The sequence below is a fragment of the Barbatula barbatula genome (assembly GCF_947034865.1).
Source record: "Barbatula barbatula genome assembly, chromosome: 2".
Lineage (NCBI taxonomy): Eukaryota > Metazoa > Chordata > Actinopteri > Cypriniformes > Nemacheilidae > Barbatula > Barbatula barbatula.
The window spans coordinates 17270775-17290231 of record NC_136767.1 but is presented as its reverse complement, the minus strand read 5'-3'; the positions used below and the strand labels follow the sequence as shown (position 1 = coordinate 17290231).

At 38.7% G+C, this 19457-nt stretch overlaps 2 protein-coding genes across 4 annotated transcripts; one reads left to right on the top strand and one right to left on the bottom strand.

The window, feature by feature from the left end:
- Positions 1-3114: 3114 nt before the first annotated feature.
- Positions 3115-10593, top strand: gfm2 (GTP dependent ribosome recycling factor mitochondrial 2). 2 transcript variants are annotated; one of them, XM_079486614.1, is made up of 20 exons: positions 3115-3447; positions 3534-3612; positions 3702-3747; positions 3840-3937; positions 4396-4521; positions 4848-4936; positions 5045-5133; positions 5479-5539; positions 5622-5807; positions 6302-6382; positions 6474-6622; positions 6727-6867; positions 7505-7604; positions 7775-7964; positions 8040-8116; positions 8694-8832; positions 9160-9339; positions 9460-9575; positions 9655-9837; positions 9941-10593. In XM_079486614.1, the coding sequence occupies exons 1-20, from the start codon at positions 3412-3414 to the stop codon at positions 10067-10069; spliced, it is 2295 nt and encodes a 764-aa protein (XP_079342740.1). In that variant the 5' UTR covers positions 3115-3411; the 3' UTR covers positions 10070-10593. The 2 variants fall into 2 exon arrangements, 1 of the variants encoding a protein (XP_079342740.1); XR_013788254.1 differs by having other exon boundaries at positions 3124-3447; positions 9486-9575; positions 9941-10524.
- On the bottom strand, positions 8901-18067 carry hexb (hexosaminidase B (beta polypeptide)). Of its 2 annotated transcripts, none has more exons than XM_079486630.1 (14): positions 17724-18067; positions 17507-17655; positions 17202-17267; positions 16772-16818; positions 16487-16597; positions 15868-15969; positions 15204-15336; positions 14844-15024; positions 14278-14364; positions 14055-14127; positions 13316-13490; positions 11017-11107; positions 10753-10857; positions 8901-10624 (listed from the first exon to the last, which is right to left on the bottom strand). In XM_079486630.1, the coding sequence occupies exons 1-14, from the start codon at positions 17963-17965 to the stop codon at positions 10561-10563; spliced, it is 1626 nt and encodes a 541-aa protein (XP_079342756.1). In that variant the 5' UTR covers positions 17966-18067; the 3' UTR covers positions 8901-10560. The 2 variants fall into 2 exon arrangements, with proteins under 2 accessions (XP_079342756.1, XP_079342755.1); XM_079486629.1 differs by lacking the exon at positions 13316-13490 and adding an exon at positions 11710-11887 and having other exon boundaries at positions 10220-10624.
- Positions 18068-19457: the final 1390 nt, after the last annotated feature.

Below are 19457 nucleotides of genomic sequence, written 5' to 3'. Positions count from 1 at the left end.
GCAAGATGTATTAGATTGACTGTTAGTGCTGTCTCTCTCTGTGTGTCGATTAAGTGCTGCATTTGAGCCATTTTTAAATGGCCAAGTGAAAATGAAACGCTTAAAATTGTTAAATCTGGAAAAACCCAGATCACAGCCATGTATTCCTCTTTCAGTTGTGAAACGAGGTTCTCAAAACCATTCACACGGTTTGTTAACTTGGGGTATTTTAAAATGTAGAAGTTTTGGCTTTGCCAGAATGATGGTAATGAAAAGGATCTTTCTATAAGAATGGAGCTCAGTGGTCAGGTCACTTCCTCCTTAGACTTCTGCTATCTGATTTAGAAAGAATCTGCTTTGTTCACAACACACAAAACCGTTCTTTATACAGCCGATGGGCCACATATTAAACAATGTGCGAATGTGAAGTATCAAATTTACTCTATCTACTGCAAACAGATGGTGTGACCATCTTTACAAACAATTAAAAGGGAGAAGTATTTTGTAATGACTGCCTTTGTGATCTTTCGTGTGCTCTGTATTTTACAGTATTAAATCGATCTGTAATTATCTCATAAAAGTCATTAAATTAATATCTCATAGTTCTGGCAGTTAGTTCTCATAATACACAAATAATACCTACATTTTTATGGTAGTGAATAAAGGTTTAGCAAGAGCACATAACAACCTGCTCAATCAAAAACATTACCCGTAATCACTGTGATTTATTATAATTACGATTATGTTCAAAATAATAACAGTCCAATCACTTACCAGTACAGTCACAGTTTTTTAGAAATTATATTTCTATATGGCAAATATTTTAATAGTATGTGTAGTAGAGTAATAGAAAACCAACAGACCCAACAGTCATGACATGCATGCTGCTAATTCTGTGTAATTCAATCAATAATTGAAAAGGGTGTTTTCAAAATAACAGCAGTGTGGAGTTCAATTTGAGAGGTAAATCATGTGAAAAAACTGGTGTCCTTATTTAAGGTCAAATGGGGCGTTCCAGACATTGTTCTGAAAAATAGCGTACTTTGATTAAAGAATTTATTACAGAGGGAATATAAAGAATTGCAGAAAATGATAGGCCGGTCAGCTAAAATGACTTCAAATGCTTAAAAATGGCAAACCAAAACCAGAAAGACGTGGAAAACGGAAAACAACCATTCGAATAGATTGAAGAATAGCCAAAATGGCAAAGACTCAATGATCCAATGATCAGCTCCAGGGTGATCAAAGAAAGTCTGATGTACCTGGGACTACTGTAACAATTAGAAGACGCCTATGTGAAGCCAAGGTATCGGCAAGAAGCCCCCGCAATGTCCCATTGTTGAAAGAGCTGAAGAGGTTACAGTGTGCCAAAGAACACATTGACTGGCCTAAAGAGAAATGGCTCAATATTTTGTCGCTTGATGAAAGCAAGATTGTTCTTTTTGGGTCTAGGGGTCACAGACAGTTTGTCAGACAACCCCCAAACACTGAATTCAAGCCACATTACACTGTATAGACAGTGAAGCATGGTGGCACGAGCATTATGATATGGGGATGTTTCTCATACTATGGCCTATTTATTTGATTCCAGGGATCATGGATCAGTTTGAGTACATTAAAATACTTATAGAGGTCATGTTACCTTATGCCGAAGAAGAAATGCCCTTGAAATGGGTGTTTCAACAAGACAACGATCCCAAACACAACAGTAAGCGAGCAGCATCTTGGTTCCAGACCAACAAGATTAACGTTATGCAGTGGCCAGCCCAATCTCCAGACCTTAGTCCAATAGAAAACGTGTGGGGACCCCGGACTGCTATACAACTACAAATTAGTTCAGTGATTCACAAGAACTAAATCTTCAAGCATTTTTCATTTTATACAATAAATGTCTGACTTTGTTAAGGAAAATGCAGAAGCTGCAATTTTTTGAAACAGCCTAACATGAGTAATAATAAATTTGATACTTATTTCTTCCTGTTTTGATTTAGAATAGAATGTACAGTGTTGCCTTTTCATTTGTGTATTGAAAAAAAATATATATTATAAGGATTTTGAGCTTTACTCACTTTTTTAAACACACTGCTATTATTTTGAACACAACTGTATCCACATTTACATTTAGTCATTTAGCAGACGCTTTCATCCAAAGCGATTTACAGAGAGTTCAGGCAGCAATAAGCGATATGTCAGACAGGAGCAATAATACAATAGCGGCTGATACAAAGTTACTAGTTTCAACAAAAGTTAGAACAACATCTGTTAATATAACAATCATATTACAAAAAAATCACAATGATCATTATGATTTGTTTTCACACTACTGTTGCAACATAAAGGAATAGTCCACCCAAAAAATGAAAATTCGCACAAACTACCCGCATTTTAGGTTTTGTGTGCGTGTGAGGCAGATCAAAAAAAGTCATGTAGCCCTCGGATGTCATAAGAGTTAAATTATGAGATCTTTTTCATTTGAAGATTTTTTTTTCCTTTTGTTATTGTCAGGGGTGTGCTGCCCCCTACTGGTGTAAAAATAGTATAACAGCCTTGATCTCCACCACCCAAATAATATTCTGATTCGACCCAGATTCGCAATCTTGTCAAAGCACATTCTGTGTCATGTGTGCTATTTCTGCTGCATACATGTGGTGTATTTATTTATAATTTGTTTCGTTCTGTAGGTACAGCAAAAGACAAAATTAGGCCCATTTTGTAACGGTGTTACAATACAGTATTGTATTACTATATTGACCTTGTGAAATGTTTTCAATTTCTTCCACATTTATTTTTGTTACATGTTTATTTTGTTTATCATTTTATCTTATCAACAGTGACTTCCAAGCAAATTCCTTAAAGGACACAATAACAATAGGATCCCAGTCATGCTTGATCTTGGAGGCTGTATGAAATCCCAGACCTTGTCACAAGGGGTCGGGTCTAGGTTTTGTGAATTAAAGCTGCTAACAAAAATATGTCACCAGAGAAAGTAAAATATATTGATTAATTGTCATTTTTATTTACTATAAATATGTAAATACAATTTATATATTGATATTAAGGTGTTCACGTTACGTCTCTACTGTAACTTTATTGCCTTCTCTCGTGAGCTATGCCGGAACGCTTTGCCGCTCATTTGTTTCTACCGGACTTATTTAAAGATGCACCGACACAAGTGTGCTGAAGTACTGTAACCGTCTCAAAAGAATCTGTAAACGCGTTTGCGTTAGTAGTATTATACATATTGTCAAGGACTAAAATAAAAAACAACAGTTTGCTCTTGGTGCTGTTCAATTCAGCGTGTCAGCAGGCAAATCGGACGCAGGTTTTCATACATTTAAGGTCCAAGCCAGTCTCAACGTGACTTTGATCAAGCACTGTCATGTGTGAGAATACATAAAGCTTTAACTGTTCGATCAAACATTCACCTTGAAAATGCATTTTGGTGTAACCATCCCTATTCTCCGAGGGGTAAGTCTGTGGTCTTAAATGTCTGCCAAATAAATGCATTAAGTGTAAACCCACTTGACATTGACACCCTCTTGTCATTGCCTTAGTGTATCCGACACTTGAACGGATCCTCGGTGACGTGTAGATGCAGAATGACATGGAAAAGAAACTACAGCTTTTACAGAGGCAAGAGAAAATGACTTCCTTTCAAACTGTGAATAAATAAAACAGCATTTTTCAGCAAAAGATCTACAATGTTCACAACAATTTTGCAGATGATGTCAAATCGGTTAAAGCGGTGCTCAATCCAGACATCTCAAAGTAAGATATGAGTATTCATTTCCACACAAAAACAATTTAGTACTTTTGAGCACGAGCGTATTTGTAATATTTCTGCTTATGCTGCTGTTTAGGATTCGGAACATAGGCATCATGGCACATATAGATGCAGGGAAGACCACCACCACAGAGAGAATGCTCTACTACTCTGGATATACCAGAGCTCTCGGAGGTGAGACGAAATGTAGATGCCTTAAGTTGGTGTATCAATCAGTTTACTTTATTGTCATCGTCATACATTGTACAACAGAATTCTGACGAGTCTCAGTTACAAACTACAACAGCTTACATCGACCAACAATCATTTACAACAAAAGAAAGTACAGGTTATGTCATTAGCTTGAGGGTGTGAATGCAAAGGGTATAATAGAGGATACGGTTCTTGGAAAGAATCTGTTACTCAGTCTGTTTGTATGTGCTTTTATAGTCCTATACCTCCGCCCTGAGGGCAGGGGGTCAAACAGTCCATGGCCCGGGTGGGTGGGATCTGCAGCAATGTTTCTGGCCTTTTTCTGGAGGCGTTCTTCATAAACCAATTCCAGGTCTGGAAGTGGATCCCTACAATCCTCTGTGCAGTCTTGACCACCCGGGCCAAGTCCTTCCTGTCATGTGCTGTGCTTGTGTGTTTAGATGTGGATGATGGAGACACTGTAACGGATTACATGACCCAGGAGAGGGAGAGAGGAATCACCATCCAATCAGCTGCTGTGACTTTTGACTGGAAGGACCACAGGATTAACCTCATCGACACACCAGGTATGGTTCATCATGCATAAGACTCATTCACACATGCTATATGTGATTTATGTACTGTATCATATCCTCACCTCACTCCATACATTGTGAAAATATACATTTACAAATTTGGCAGATGATTTTATCCAAAGCGACTTACATTGCATTGCTTTGCACTATACATTTGTTTCTGACTATGTACAATCCCATGGGATCGAACCCATGATGTTGCCGTTGCTAGCTTGCTCTAACCACTGAGCCACAGGAAAGCTACATACGTTTCTCTGTACTGTCAGAGACATACACATTGACGTTTACATACATAATAGATATCTTTCCATTCTTAGGTCACGTTGATTTTACTTTGGAGGTGGAGAGAGCTTTACGAGTCTTGGATGGAGCTGTTGCTGTGTTTGATGCATCTGTTGGAGTTCAGGTCAGCTGGAAAATTGGGTTTTGTTTTTTGCACAATGTGTTTTGGGATGAAAGGGAATGAAACATTTATTAATTTCTGATGTTTATCCGATTCTAACCTGAATTTTAGGCTCAAACTATTACTGTGTGGCGGCAGGCAGAGAAACATCAAATTCCATGTGTGTGCTTCCTAAACAAGATGGACAAACCTGCTGCTAGGTTATACACGATAAACATTTTACCACAATTTAAAGGGACAGTTCTCCCAAAAATTTTAATTCTGTAATCACCCTTTGTTTTTCAAACCTGTATGACTTTCTTGCTTCTGCAAAGCTCAGAAATATTTATTTTGAAGAATGATGGTAACCGCCACAATGGCGGTACCCATTACTTACATTGGTTTTGTGTCCATACAATAGAAGTCAATGGGTACATTAGTTGTTTAGTTACCGACATTCTTCAAAAAATAACTTATTTTGTGTTCTGCAGAAGACACAGTTTTACATTTTGGGTGTTTTTTAAACACAAATGACAGAAGTTTTAATTTCACTTAATTTTTTATAGCTTGAATTACTCAATAGACAGCATAAGGACCAAACTCAAGGCCAACCCTGTTCTCCTTCAGGTAACCTTCATAATAAAATACTTGTCAGATACCAAGAAAAAGGTTAGATACCAAAAACGCTGACTTTTGTTGACATTTTCAGATTCCTATTGGTTCAGGGAAGGGCTTCACGGGATTGGTTGACTTGATCACTAGGCGGAAAATGGTTTGGCTTGGAAACCCTCTAACAGACGATGGCCGTGATTTTGAGATCAGAGCTCTGCAGGCGTCAGAAGACCCTGAGGTGCTTCAGGCTGTCAGTGAGGCCAGAGGAGCTCTAATAGAACAGGTGAAAAAAAAGAACGTTATACTAAAAGGTCCAGGGTGTCGTTTTTGGAGTATCAATTGAAAGAAATGCAATATAATATAAATAACTATGTATTCAGAGGTGTTTAGAGACTTTACATAATGAAGCATTATGTTTTTATTACATTCAAATGAGCTATTTCGATCTTCTTACACCGAAGGTCCACTTGCATTGGAACTAGCCATGTTGTTTCTACAGTAGACCTAAAACAGACAAACTGCTCTACGGATCGTTTCAGGAATATGTTATCACTTTCGGTAAAGCTGCGAAAAAGTGATGACATCTTGGGGCTTTGTCAGCCACCCGTGCGTCGAAAGAGAGGGGTGGAGAGAACCATTGGTTTCAAATGGCAACCTCATCGCTAGATGCCGCAAACTTCATACACTGGAGCTATAATAACAACAGTACAACAATGTTGATTCATTGTGCATCTACAGTTACGGCAAGACTTTTATTTATTAGCAATTGATTTCCAGGTAGCAGATCTAGATGATGAGTTTGCTAATCTGCTATTGGGAGACTATGGTGAAAACTTTGATGCTGTGCCTGCTGGGAAGGTAAGATTATACCTTTTCCTCTGTTCTGTCTGTTGCTACATACATGGCAATGTGAAAGTACTGCATTCAAAATGAACGCTTGTGTGTCCAGTTACAAGAGGCGATAAGGAGGGTTGCATTAGCTCGCAAGGGAGTGCCCGTGTTGTGTGGAAGCTCACTGAAGAACAAAGGGGTTCAGCCTCTGTTGGATGCCATCACTGCTTACCTCCCTGCACCCAATGAGAGGCACCACGATGTGGTGTAAGTGTTACACTCCATTATCTCAGCATTAGTTAACCATCAGAGCAATCTTTTTGAATGTTATGGTTTTAGTACCACTTCTGAGTGTTCGTGTATGTGTGCAGGCGATGGTATAACGACGATCTGAGTGCGCTGGCATTTAAGGTGGTCCATGACAAACAGAGGGGTCCCCTGGTGTTCGTCAGAATCTATTCAGGAAGCATGAAGGCTCAGTCAGCAGTGCATAACATTAACAGAAACAGAACGTAAGATCATGAAATTATTCTACAAGCACATATTCAAATAACAGTATGTAATTTTCACCTCTAGAGGTCGCAAAACCTCTTGATTCAGACATGGTTGGAAACATTTGGCCAAATGTGAGAAAACAAATGATCAACAAAATATGTAAAAATGTGCTGGTGGCTGTTGGATATTTCAATCCAAAAATCTTAAGTACTCTTTAGCTCGCTTTGGATTCCAATTGGTAGTGTTTGGTAGAGAGTCCAATGTATTTATCTGCACAAAAATGTATAATATATTAGTATGGGTGTGTATGTATATACATTTTTAATGAAATAATCTTGGATACTTCTATTAATGGTTTAGCAATCATATACTGTATATAAACTTAGTTTTTAACATTTTTCAAAGATCATGTTTTATTGTGTATTTATTGTGTTAGCTAGCTGATTTTTGTTATTATTACTTAAATCGAAACAAACCAACTGTAGTTTGATTGATATTAATTGGAATGCACAATCAAAATTGTATCTTATTTTTGGGACCAAGATGTCAATACATATATATATATATATGTACAGTATATAACTACTAAAAGTATTTCTTATGATGTTTTAAACTTGAACCTGGAGTAGATTTTTTATCTTTTTATTTCTCCAGGGAGAGAATGAGTCGTCTTCTCTTGCCTTTTGCCGATCAGCACATAGAAATCCCCTCCTTATCTGCAGGAAACATTGGTCTTACAGTAGGACTCAAACAGGTAAAGGACCTGTAAAATGTAACCCCCCTTAAAGGCACATTATTATTATAAACTTACAAAGACTTTGTGTCATTTTCTAGATGAAAGTGTGACCACCATTATATTGATTATGTGAAAAAGGTTTTTCTCTGTAACTGATAGGACTGGATTATTTTTGTGTTTTGAGTCAGACGGTGACGGGCGACACTATCGTCTCCTCCAAAGCCTCTGCGGCAGCTGCATTATGGCGAGCTCAGAATGAAACAACAAGCGACAAGAGTTCACACAGGGAAAGCAGCAGTTTGGTGCTTGCAGGGGTGGAAGTCCCCGAACCAGTGTTCTTCTGTTCCATTGAACCTCCTTCTATGGCCAAACAGGCAGGTACGAACATTGTGAAAATGTCTTCAGAATTGATAAATTTCCCAACTGTGAGATCCGCTATGATTTTTCAAACAGATTTAGAGCATGCACTCAACTGCCTGCAGAGGGAAGACCCCAGTCTGAAAGTCAAAACAGACCCCGATTCTGGACAGGTAAACATTTAGCAGTTGCATTTATAGTGAAGTTTCAAATCTTATTTTTGTATCTTTAACAATTATTTATCTCGCTAGGTAAAGGAATATTAAAATGGTTGTATCTTTGTTAGTTTTTAGTGTTTTGATATTGCACTTTAATCCAGAAAGGTCCAGTTGGTGTTTTTTTGGAGGATCTATTGACAGAAATGCAATATACATGTATTCATAACTATGTCTTAAGAGGTTACACTCACATAATGAAGTGTTATGTTTTTATTACCTTAGGATGTCTATGTCTATCTACATTACAGCTGGTCCCCCTACATTGAATTCACCATGTTTCTAAAATAGCCGTGAATGGAATTTTTTTTCTAAAGATCATGTTTTATAAATACGTCATCTCCTTCAACAAAGCAAAAACGCCTATGTCCAGTGATAAGTGCTATAGTGCTTCGAAAGGGAGGGGTGGAGTGAGTCATTGGTTGCAATTCGCAAACCCACCACTTGATGCTGCTAAAATCTCCACATTGCTCCTGTAACTCGTCTTGGACAATTTTTCGTTTTCCACTCTCATATCTCTTTTCTGCTTGCACAGACGATACTGTGTGGCATGGGGGAGCTGCACATTGAGATTATCCATGACCGCATCAAGAGAGAATACAACATTGAAACCCATCTCGGACCCTTGCAGGTGGCCTACAGAGAAACTATCCTCCAATCAGCATCAGCCACAGGTGAGGCTTCACCCAATCAGCCTTCACCTAAATGAGGCCATGGTCAAAAACAATCACAATAACAGGTTGTGTTTTCCTTCTTTATGGCTCTATAGACTCGGGCATAAAACAATAAAATGAGAACACAAGAGACAACAATATATATAGTCTGCAAGTCATGCACCCTGCTTCACAAGCCAACTATGTGACCCCGATTCTTTAACAGACACAGAGTAGACAGGACTTAATGTATTGCACACTGGTATTTTGTGAAGAAGATAACAGGAAGCTACCATTTCTGTATACGTATACACAGAAAAAAGTGTCCTTTATAATTTTCTGTTTCAGACATGTTAGATCGTACCCTGGGAGATAAGAGACATGTAGTTAACGTGGAGCTTACTGTACATCCTTGGACTGAGTCTGGCACTTCCTGTGACATCACTTTTGAGGAGGAAGTAAAAGCTCAGCTCCCTGCTGATGTCAGAGCGGCCGTGGAAAATGGAGTTCACAGCGCATACCTTCAAGGTAACAGAACCACTTGCTTATGCTTCACAGGTACAGAAGATTGAAACTCATTATGCCCGGATCATTCGCAGAAGGCCTAGAGACTGCAGTGTTCACCATATCATTTTTTTCTCTGTGGAGGTCCTGTGATGGGTTTTCCTGTACAGGGAGTACAAACAGTCATCCAGCATGCAGGTTTAGAATCAGGCACTTCTGCAGCTATGGTGTCTGCCTGCGTCTCCCGCTGCATGCTCAAGGTATTCACAAACTCTCCTGTGTCTATATCTTGTTGATTTAGAAAAAATGGGCATCTGTTGATGTCACCTGTGGGTTTAGGCTCTGAGACAGGCTGGAGGACAGGTTTTAGAGCCAGTAATGGATCTGGAAGTGACATTGGGGGAAGAGCATCTGAGTCCTGTACTCGGAGATCTCGCCCAGCGGCGCGGGACCGTGCGTGACATCCAAGGTCGGCAGGAAGACAAAGTTTTGCTTGCTACAGTTCCTCTGGCAGGAATGATGGTGAGAGATGACTGATATGACAGATGATTGATCATTAAGACAAATCTGTTTAATTGTAAAGAATAACGCACAATAACTATAAATATATATATTTTTTTCAAAGGGCTATTCAACTGTTCTGCGCACTTTGACTTCTGGGAATGCCACCTTTTCTCTGGAGCTGTCCAGCTATGAGCCCATGAATACTCATGATCAGAAGATATTGCTCAACAAGATGGCTGGACTGGCTTGAGCTGATAACGTAATCACCGGCTGAACTGTGAACTGTTGTTACACATTCCAATGTATTCTTCGCAAGTTAACATATGAATGGGACACTGTAACTAATGTATTTGATGAAAAAACTTAGGACAGTGTGTGAAGTACAGAAAGTAAAGTTAATAATTTGACAAGAACTAGTATGACAAACTTTTTATTTATTTTGTGCATAAAATCCAGCCTGGGAAATAATGACTTATAAAAGCACTAAATAAAAAGCAGTATCATTTACAAAATTCTTCACAAGATGCTTCAAACATTGTATTTCTTCTTTAGGATAGTTTTTATTAATAGACAATGTACGGAATTATTTATTTTTAAAAAATCACATCAAGTATTGGTTTGAATACCTAGCTCAGTGCATGTCAAGATAAACCATGGTAATTGGAATGGCTAAAATGATTTAGATAAAGAAAAGTGTTTTCCTGTTATTCCCTTTTTTTGTGTAAACATCAATTCAGGGATTCATTGGCCTTTGTACTCATGACGACAGTGGCCAACAAACAGAGGTTCTGCAGGTATACCTCTCCTGATGGTAAAAGAGAATAAAATCCACATGACTTCTACATTCAAAATTATGCCATGCAAAGAGTTGAATGATCGTACGTGTGAACGGCATTATACTCTTAAATGCCATAAACTCAAAAGTTAACTCACTTGACCATGCGGCAGCGATGCTGTGCCAGTCGTGTATAGGCATTACCGAGGTCTCTCACATTCTCATCACTCCAGAGTCTCTCTGCAACAGCACTGGCTCTGGGCCTGCAATGACAACATATACATATATTATCCAATTATTACCCATTTGCCTCCTGTTTAAAACTTAAGCTTTCTTTGAACTTTTACATGTAAGTTGTTAAGTTGGGGACACAAACATTGACAGTTTTTGTGTTATGGTTATAATTACATTAATAACCGTACCAGAGTCTGGGAGTGAGGTTGGTGGCATCTACATACTCTCCCCAGAGACAAGCCTCTCCACCAATCACCAGCTTCTTCTGCTCATCTGTGCCTGAGGTTGAAATATTTAGATTTTTTTTATGTAATATATTTTAGGAATTTATTCTAATAATATTAGGGACAATATTGTAGTTTTTATTGAGCTTTGTAATGAGAGACAATCCCCACAGCAAAAGTTGTCTCTATAACTTCAATCAAGTGACAGCCTATTGTTCAAATTATGTTCCTAAAAAGTTGCTGCTCCGGTGGAGTCTGAATGAGCAGTAATGCTCTACATGAGTCTGATTTAGGCCACACACCCATAATACTTATACACACCTTGTTCTAAACCACAATACAATACTATTTAACTGGCTCTTGGCTGAACAGAGACTATTGTCAGTCTACAAACTGCCAAATTATAAATATCTATCTGTACTTAGTTTCATATCTGAAAAGCTTTCTTCCTCACAATGACAATATAAAGCAATGATCCAACCAACAATATTTCACACACAACATAACATCACAAGCGTTTTGTGAGAAACAGGCCTTAGTTCTAAACCAGCTTTATTTAGGTGACTACACCAAAATAATTCTAGAGCAGCAGAACAGGTTTCTCCGGCAAAATCATTTTCCGTCATCTTTATCTGTGAAATGACACACAAAACACACCCGTGAAATTTTGGGGGTCGGCTTTGTAAATGTTCATCCAGTCCTGGCCGTAGCCGATTCGGTTGAGGTACCAGGGTGTGGAGAGCAGAGCATTGAAACCAGCTGCTGTTACTTGTGCCATTTCATCCTGGTAATGTGGCCTTCCTTTCCACACATGGATCTGTGTGTCCGCTTTGAGCTACATGTGTACATAAACACGCATGTATAACAAGTATGCAGGAAAAATATCCCCCAGATCACATTTAAGATCTTTTAATGCTTTCATGCTGTGTGAAATTTACAGTCACCTATAGTTGATAATACTAGGGATGCACACATTTGTAATACATTGGGTGGGCCGCATATCTGTGTATCAAACTGACAAAACATTATATAGTAATTGTCATATCAGGAATTAGGCTGTATTAAGAATGATTATCAGGTAATACTATTGGCACATCCCTGATTGACTATATCAACAGTATTGTTAGCTCAGCTTTGACTGATCAGTCATGCATTATGTTAGATTATCAGGTTAATGGGTTTGGAACCTGACAGCAGTTAACACATACTGTAAATATTTGTGATGATTGAGGTACAATCGTAAGCAATGGTGTTGTTGTGCTGGTTTACTGAGGTCTTCTAAAAGACAAAGAACCTCTGGAGGGACATTACGATTTGTGTGATGCCTTATTAAAATGCATTACTGCAAAACTGAATGGTTTGTAGGACGGAGCAAGATGGAGGTCGAATATTCCCAGAGCGTACTTTCAACATCACCACAGGCAAAAATATAGCAAATTTTTCAACAACTAAAAGGTCCAGTGGCATCTAGTGAGAATGTGAATTGCAACCAATTGCTCATTACACCGTCCCTTTCGAAGCACTAAGGCGGCTGACACAGCACTAAGATGTCGCCACATTTTGGAGATTACAGTATTTATAAAACACGATTTATAGAGAGGGCAGTTTGTCTTTAGGGCTACTGAAAAAACAACATGATGAATTCCACGCAAGGGGACCCGCGATGTATGACGATAATTTTATTACCTTAGTAAAAAATGCTTAGGTAATAAAAACATTATGTAAGATGTGTATACACCCCTGAAGACGGAGTTATGTATATTATAATACATTTCTGTCAATAGATCCTCCAAAACATTACATATTGGACCTTTAAGGAGCTCACTTTAACATGACAATCTATACAGATGGGAAATTGTAGACAAGCAAAATTAAGACCTACAGCCAGTCCAAAAATATAATACAACCAACCACAAAACATAACTTAATTCATCTCAGCAATATAAAAACTCTCCACCAGCTGCAAGTGTATTTATATGTCAAACTGATGTACTGTAACTTCTCTTTGGATTTCTCTATTAGCCTTATGTTGTCCAGACCTGTTCAGATCGAACAAGCGTGTTGACCTAATGGCATGTGATCAACATGACGCTGTCCACTATAAGATACTGTCAGTATACCAACATCAGATACAAACAGGGTCTGTGAAAATCTACTTCAGTACAGTGATTGACCACAACAGTATCACTAGATAAAGCAAACTAAATCAGTGTTGGTGGTGCTGAAATAGACGAAATAAAAGTTTCACTGAATTAAAACTGACCAGGAAAACTGAGTGGCTCAACTTTGTAGTATCGTTGCCAGTCCTGTCCATAGCTAATCCAGTCCAGGTACCAGGGGGCAGTGAGAATGGTTGTAAATCCCGCCCTGGTCACATTCTGTAGCTCCTCCTCCATATTGTTCCCAATCCACACTTCCACCACAGTGTCCTCCTTCAGCTGTAACATGCATAAAGCACATTATATGTGCCCTCTGTGCAAACTGAAATAACGTTCTTGCCCCTCTTGTAGTTAACTGCTGTCACTTTGTTCGGGTTAAGCATACATATCTGTATGCAAGCGCAATTCAGACAGTTTGCGTGTTAGCAGTGAAATGGTGAGCAAGCAAGAACAGACATGCAGGTCAAGCTAGCTGTGATTGGAAATATTTGTTTATATATTCTATAATTATAAATATTACTTTTAGATTATGTATAATTTTAGTCATGTATTTAGTTTAGCTCCAATCCTGATTCCCAGAAAAGTACAAGACTATTTGTCTGAACAATGGAGTGTTCATGGAAGCATCAATGATGCTAATGGATTAAAAATGACACACTTCATCTACAAACACTAGGAACCTTTAAATATCTCTCAACACTTCAATGCATCATATGCTGTGCTTAGAAACTGAAAAGAAACTGTTAATGTATACAACGATACATAAACACAGAGACTCTGATCTGTACATGTTTATGTACATAAAATGACCCAACAGTGCAGATGAATAGAGATGAGTCTTACCTTGACCCCATTATCAAACACTTCCTGCCACACCATATAACCTTTCTTGGTAGTTGTCACAATGTCAAGTAACCTGTTTGTCAATGACAGTTTAATCATGTTGAATAGTACTATTGTATTCTGATTAAAAGTCAGTATAGGGGAAAATCAAAGGGCAAATTATAAAAACAAAATTGCCTAATAGTTTGTATTATATATTCATATGGTGGGTTGGGACTTTCACCTCTGAATGTAGAAGGACTCCAGTTTGCTGAAGTCCGTGCCAAAAGAATGCTGCTCCATAAACCTCTGAATATCAGGATTGGACTTCCTGCAGAAACATTGAAATGGAAGAATGAGTTAAACAGTGCTGATAGTACTCAAACCTTTTAAGAATTATGAAATTAGCCAAAATATTGAATGGATAGTTCCCCTAAAAATGAAAATTCTGTCATCATTTACACAACCTCAGATTGTTCCAAACCTCTAGAAGTTTCTTTGTCCTGCTAAACACAAAGGAAGATATTTGGAAGAATGTCAGTAACCTCGTCCGTTCATTCTTCAAATTATCTTCCTTTGTGTTTAGCAGAACAAAGAAACTTATAGAGGTTTGAAATCTCATCCGAGGGTGAGTAAATGATGACAGAACACACAGGAGACGGATGGTAAGTACAACTTTGTGAATGGCAGGCGGTTACATTTTAGACATAAGATATGATTATTGCTATTGGATTAATATAGAAAATAATTTAGGCTACAGATGAATCTGAAACTTTGTTAGGACAGTTTACGGAGTTTACTCTTCATTACCAGCAACTGAAGTCAACCTCATCTCCCCCCAGGTGAACGTAGGCGTCCGGGAAAACCGTACTGATCTCTTTAAAAAACTGGGTCATGAACTCATACGTGGAGTTCAAGATGGGGTTCACCGGCCCGAATGTTCCAGATGGAGTAGATCCAGAATAACAGGGCGTAAGCAGATCTTTTTGGCCTGTGAGAGAACAAGTACATCATATTAATAAGTACAATAACAGGCAGAAATGTGAGTAATTAGTCATATGCATAACATCTTTAATAATATCTCACTGTTGAAACCAAGAAAATACTGCTAAACAGAACTAAACTGATCACTTATGATAATAAAGCTATTAAAAGTGTGTGCTGACTGACCGTTGCCCCATGATTGTGTGTGTCCTGGGGTGTCAAACTCAGGGATGACCCTGATTCCCCTCATGCGAGCAAATTCGATGACCATCTTCACATCAGATGGAGTGTACACATGTGTAAATGGGTGATACGCTCCCTGTCATTCCCAAGACAAACAAGATCAAGATTTAAACACGAAACTAAACAAACTTCAAGTTGTCTGGTAAAAACAGTCGCCATTGTGTTCTATAACCAAAGCACATAAACATATCAACTAATGTGTTGTTTTTTTGGTGAATTCCTCAATTTGTCTATAGTTCCTGAAAAATACATTTTCATCTCTAATCTAGGGGTTTTACTTACCCTTCGCTTCCAGTGCAGCGAATACAAAAAAATATATATGAGATAAGGAAACTGCCCAGTTCTTTAAAAGACGGTCAATAAACATGGAATTGACTGCTGTGTAATAATTGCTTAACAACATATATTTTAAACTATTTAAATGGTGTTGGCCACCGATAACACTGCCGAATCCACTTGTAAAAAAGCAGTAAATGATTTCCTGAACGTCACATGTCAAAAATGTTTCAGTGCTATAACCCTACGTTCACTGTGATCCCCATAGTAAAAAAAAAACACTCCATGATCCTAGTCAATAAAGGTATTTACGAGTACTTTACTTGCTTACCTTCTGACTTAACTCAGGGAAGGTACGGCTGAGAAAAGGAAAGGAAGGATCGTCCACAATGTGCCAGTGGAATACATTAAACTTGTTTATTGCCATTGCTTCCTGTGAAAATAAATTAAGTTTCCTTCATTACTACAACATACTTCAAAACCAACGGATACCTTGAAGTAATTATGATTTACTTCACGAACCTGAATTATTATCAAGATTCAATAATTACAGCCAAACAGTTTAGTCTGTGTTTGTTTTATAGGGAAAGCCTCTGGACATAACCCTTTTGTCATTGATCAGGATCTCACATTTAATGTCAAATTACAGACCTTCAGATGATCTGATCAAGCGTTCTCTCACCATTATTTAGTATACTGGTCTTTAAAACTATTTAGAAAAACGATGTGGTGAGAGTCATCCTGTCTTGTGACCACAGTCATGTGTAAAAACCTGACTTTCCTGTTTCATAAACAACAAAAAAAGGAAAAACTTCCCTGAGATACTGTGGCTCTTGAGAAGAAGAGTAAATTGCTTGAAACGTGCAGTTGATATTGGATAAACAGATATATTCAATGTTTTTTTTTATTATAGACATGTTTGTACAAGCTAATGAGAAAAAAAATCGTACCAAATTGGCCAAAATGACTTTGAGCGGCAGGTAGTGGCGAGACGTGTCCAGGAGAACCCCTCGATGGGCAAACCGTGGGAAATCCGAGATAGCGGTCTTATTGATGTTATTCTAGCAAGAAAACACAAAAAATAGCCATATTATTAATATGATCTGAAGTGTACCCATACTATTTAAATAATTCATGAATATAAGGTATTTTATATGCATAGGTTTGCTTACAATTGATGGGGTTGCTGCTTATATTATATTATATAAAAAAAAGGTTGGTTAGTGCAAACTTACAGCTCCATTGCCATCCTCATAAATCAGCTGACTGAATGTTTCCAACCCTTAAAACAAACATATACACAGTTACACATTAAGGATGTCACTTTTGAGAAAACAATACGTTTACCTATTCAGAGTAGCCTATGTAAAATGATGATAACTTGTGACTGGAACGGAGCTTCCTGCTACTGTATTGTGCTGTGTGACCTACTTATAATTTTCTAGCAATAATATCATTTTTCCTTAAACATCGAATACAAAGGAGAAAATTTGAATTGAAAGCACAGGTTCTACGTATCTTTACAATTACAATGGTTTCATTATTATTTTCTGGCAGAGGTAGAGCAAAGAGTTAACCATTTTACAGACAAAGTTGTAACATTGAAATACAAAGCAGGGTCCAGATTTTTCTTTCATGCCTATATTTTGCTGCATTTTTGCTTACCTCGCAAAGCTCCCCATACACTAGGAGCTTTCAGCACAGCAGAGGGTTGATCAACTGACAGCTCATCTACATAGAGAGAGAAGGGACAGTATTGTCTACAAATTGTGAAGACAATTGTTATACATTTCAAGGGTAAATACGCTAAAAGGCTTTACACAGATACGTTAATGAGATTACGGCTCCGGGAGGCATATGTCTACCGGATTTGCCTCTTTTCTATTGGATTAGAGATCAGCAGGGCTTTACGCGAGGGTCACGGAACTGGTTATCCAGCAACGAAAACACGGAAGAGAAGCGCAACTCACATGACTCGTCACTCTGGAGATTCGGGTATCCTTTGCACTCTGGATCAGCTGACGTGATCCACACCTGAAGCTCAACGAGATTTGCATTGGAATCTCTCTTTCTGCTTTTGTCTTGCTTCCTCGCTTCACCAAATATGTACTCGAAATACCTACGAAGCAAAGCGTTATTATACGAGTCAATTCCTGCCTAGTGTTGCGTTAAAATGAATTAATTTACCTGCGAAACGCGTTCTGGAGTAAACTGCAGCTCGGCCCGGCGGTGGATTTTTTAGCGTGGACGATCTGAAAGCTGTTCGCGCCGAGTTGAAAAGAAACGGCGGATGACTGGAACTTCTGCGGTAACGGCCAGAGAGCGATTTCATCCAGCGCGCTTAGTTTTTTACCAGAATCATTAAAAAGCCACCCGTGGGAAACTGCTATTGCTACAAAGAGCGACGCCAATTTGAGCAGGCAGTACATGGCTGCGCGTTGTGCGGTCAGCTGACTTCTGTTTCTACTGTGAAGTAGAGAGGAGCTGTGCGCTGGGTTTGGGGGCGGTGTTTACCTAACTGGAGGCACGCCATGCGATTTACAAACCAAGCCAATTTATCAAGGATTTTGCGTGTTTAGACTCCAACGTTAGAGGCAGTCGTACCATTTTCACAAACTTGCAATGCATCAAAAGTTTTAGTTTAGTGTAAAGGGAACTAGGCTATGTATTGGTTAATGCAGGCAATATCTCCGTATGCAAATGATGCCAGAAAGAAGACAATGCAGTATGCATGAAATATTATGCCGATCGGTCGACAAGGAGGCCCCGCCCACTCGTTGAATTTTGTGGTCTATTTTTTATTATTACAACTATTAACAATTTATTGTAAAGCATGTTACAATCTGTTTTATAGTTTACCCATTTAAACCAGGACAAAATCTGGTACAGAAAGTAGCGTTTTTTCCGCCTGTCAGTGTAGACCATCCATACAGGGTTTACAAGAAATATTTTACACCAGGACTAGGCCTTAGTTAGATTACATTTACATTAAGCAGACGCTTTTATCTAAAGCGACTTACAAAGAATTCAGGCAGCAATAAGCGGTAGGCCTACACTACAAAATTACTAGTGTAACAACCAGGCAAATGGAAGTCAGAGACCAAACACTCCAGGTATAAGTATGACAGCTTTATTTAATTAAAACCATAAAAACACTCATATGGCACATGCACATTACCCCCCCTTTAGTCAAGGTTTGCTTTAATCTCCTCGACGCCAGATCCCGAAGACAGGAGGCACGGAGCTTGATCTCCGCCTGGGTCAGGATATAATCCAGGGGTCGGTGGCACCCGTATAAAGAAGGCGCAGCTCGAGTAGTCGCTCAGATCCAGAGGCCGGATATCATCCAATAATCCACAAGACCGTTTGTCAATTCTCGTTTAGCAGTCCGGGGCTCTCCTAACCACCAAAGCAGGCCCTCACTCACTAACCCTAGTAATACCCCCTTTAACTGGCTACATGTCTTCACCGCCGGAGACACTAATCATCCAGAGCGGCCGTTTAGCGTGTCACCCACACTCGAGCTCCCGAACCCCCGAATAGCATCTCCAACAGCCTTTTTATCAGCCCTTTAACCCGCATCACCTGTGTGCTCCAATTACCTTAGTCCCCACCCCCTCATTAACTACAGGACACCCCAGCCCTACTCCCTTACATCACACTAGTTTCAACACAAAGTTACTAGTTTCTACAAGTACGGAAAACCACCCCATAATACATAAAATAAACATATAAAGGAAAACACAAAATAATGTTGAATTACAGCAGAATTCAGTAGTAAGCACTAAATAAAACTTTCGTCGTCACGCTGTGTGACGTTTTAAACACGAATTTACATCAAGTTCGATTTCCTAATCCAAATTCTTTACAAAACACAATTTACAAAATCTCTCGTTGGGAGACTAAAGTGCACAACATAGT

Coding starts and splice junctions, on each gene's coding strand:
- gfm2 (XM_079486614.1), top strand. CDS start 3,412: ATGCATTTTGGTGTAACCATCCCTATTCTCCGAGGG. Junction 4,937..5,044: donor ATGCATCTGTTGGAGTTCAG/GTCAGCTGGAAA, acceptor CCTGAATTTTAG/GCTCAAACTATTACTGTGTG. Junction 8,117..8,693: donor CAGACCCCGATTCTGGACAG/GTAAACATTTAG, acceptor CTGCTTGCACAG/ACGATACTGTGTGGCATGGG.
- hexb (XM_079486629.1), bottom strand. CDS start 17,965: ATGTACTGCCTGCTCAAATTGGCGTCGCTCTTTGTAGCAATAGCAGTT. Junction 16,819..17,201: donor TGTATGGGGAGCTTTGCGAG/GTAAGCAAAAAT, acceptor GTTTGTTTTAAG/GGTTGGAAACATTCAGTCAG. Junction 11,108..11,709: donor CGACCCCCAAAATTTCACGG/GTGTGTTTTGTG, acceptor TTTCAACCTCAG/GCACAGATGAGCAGAAGAAG.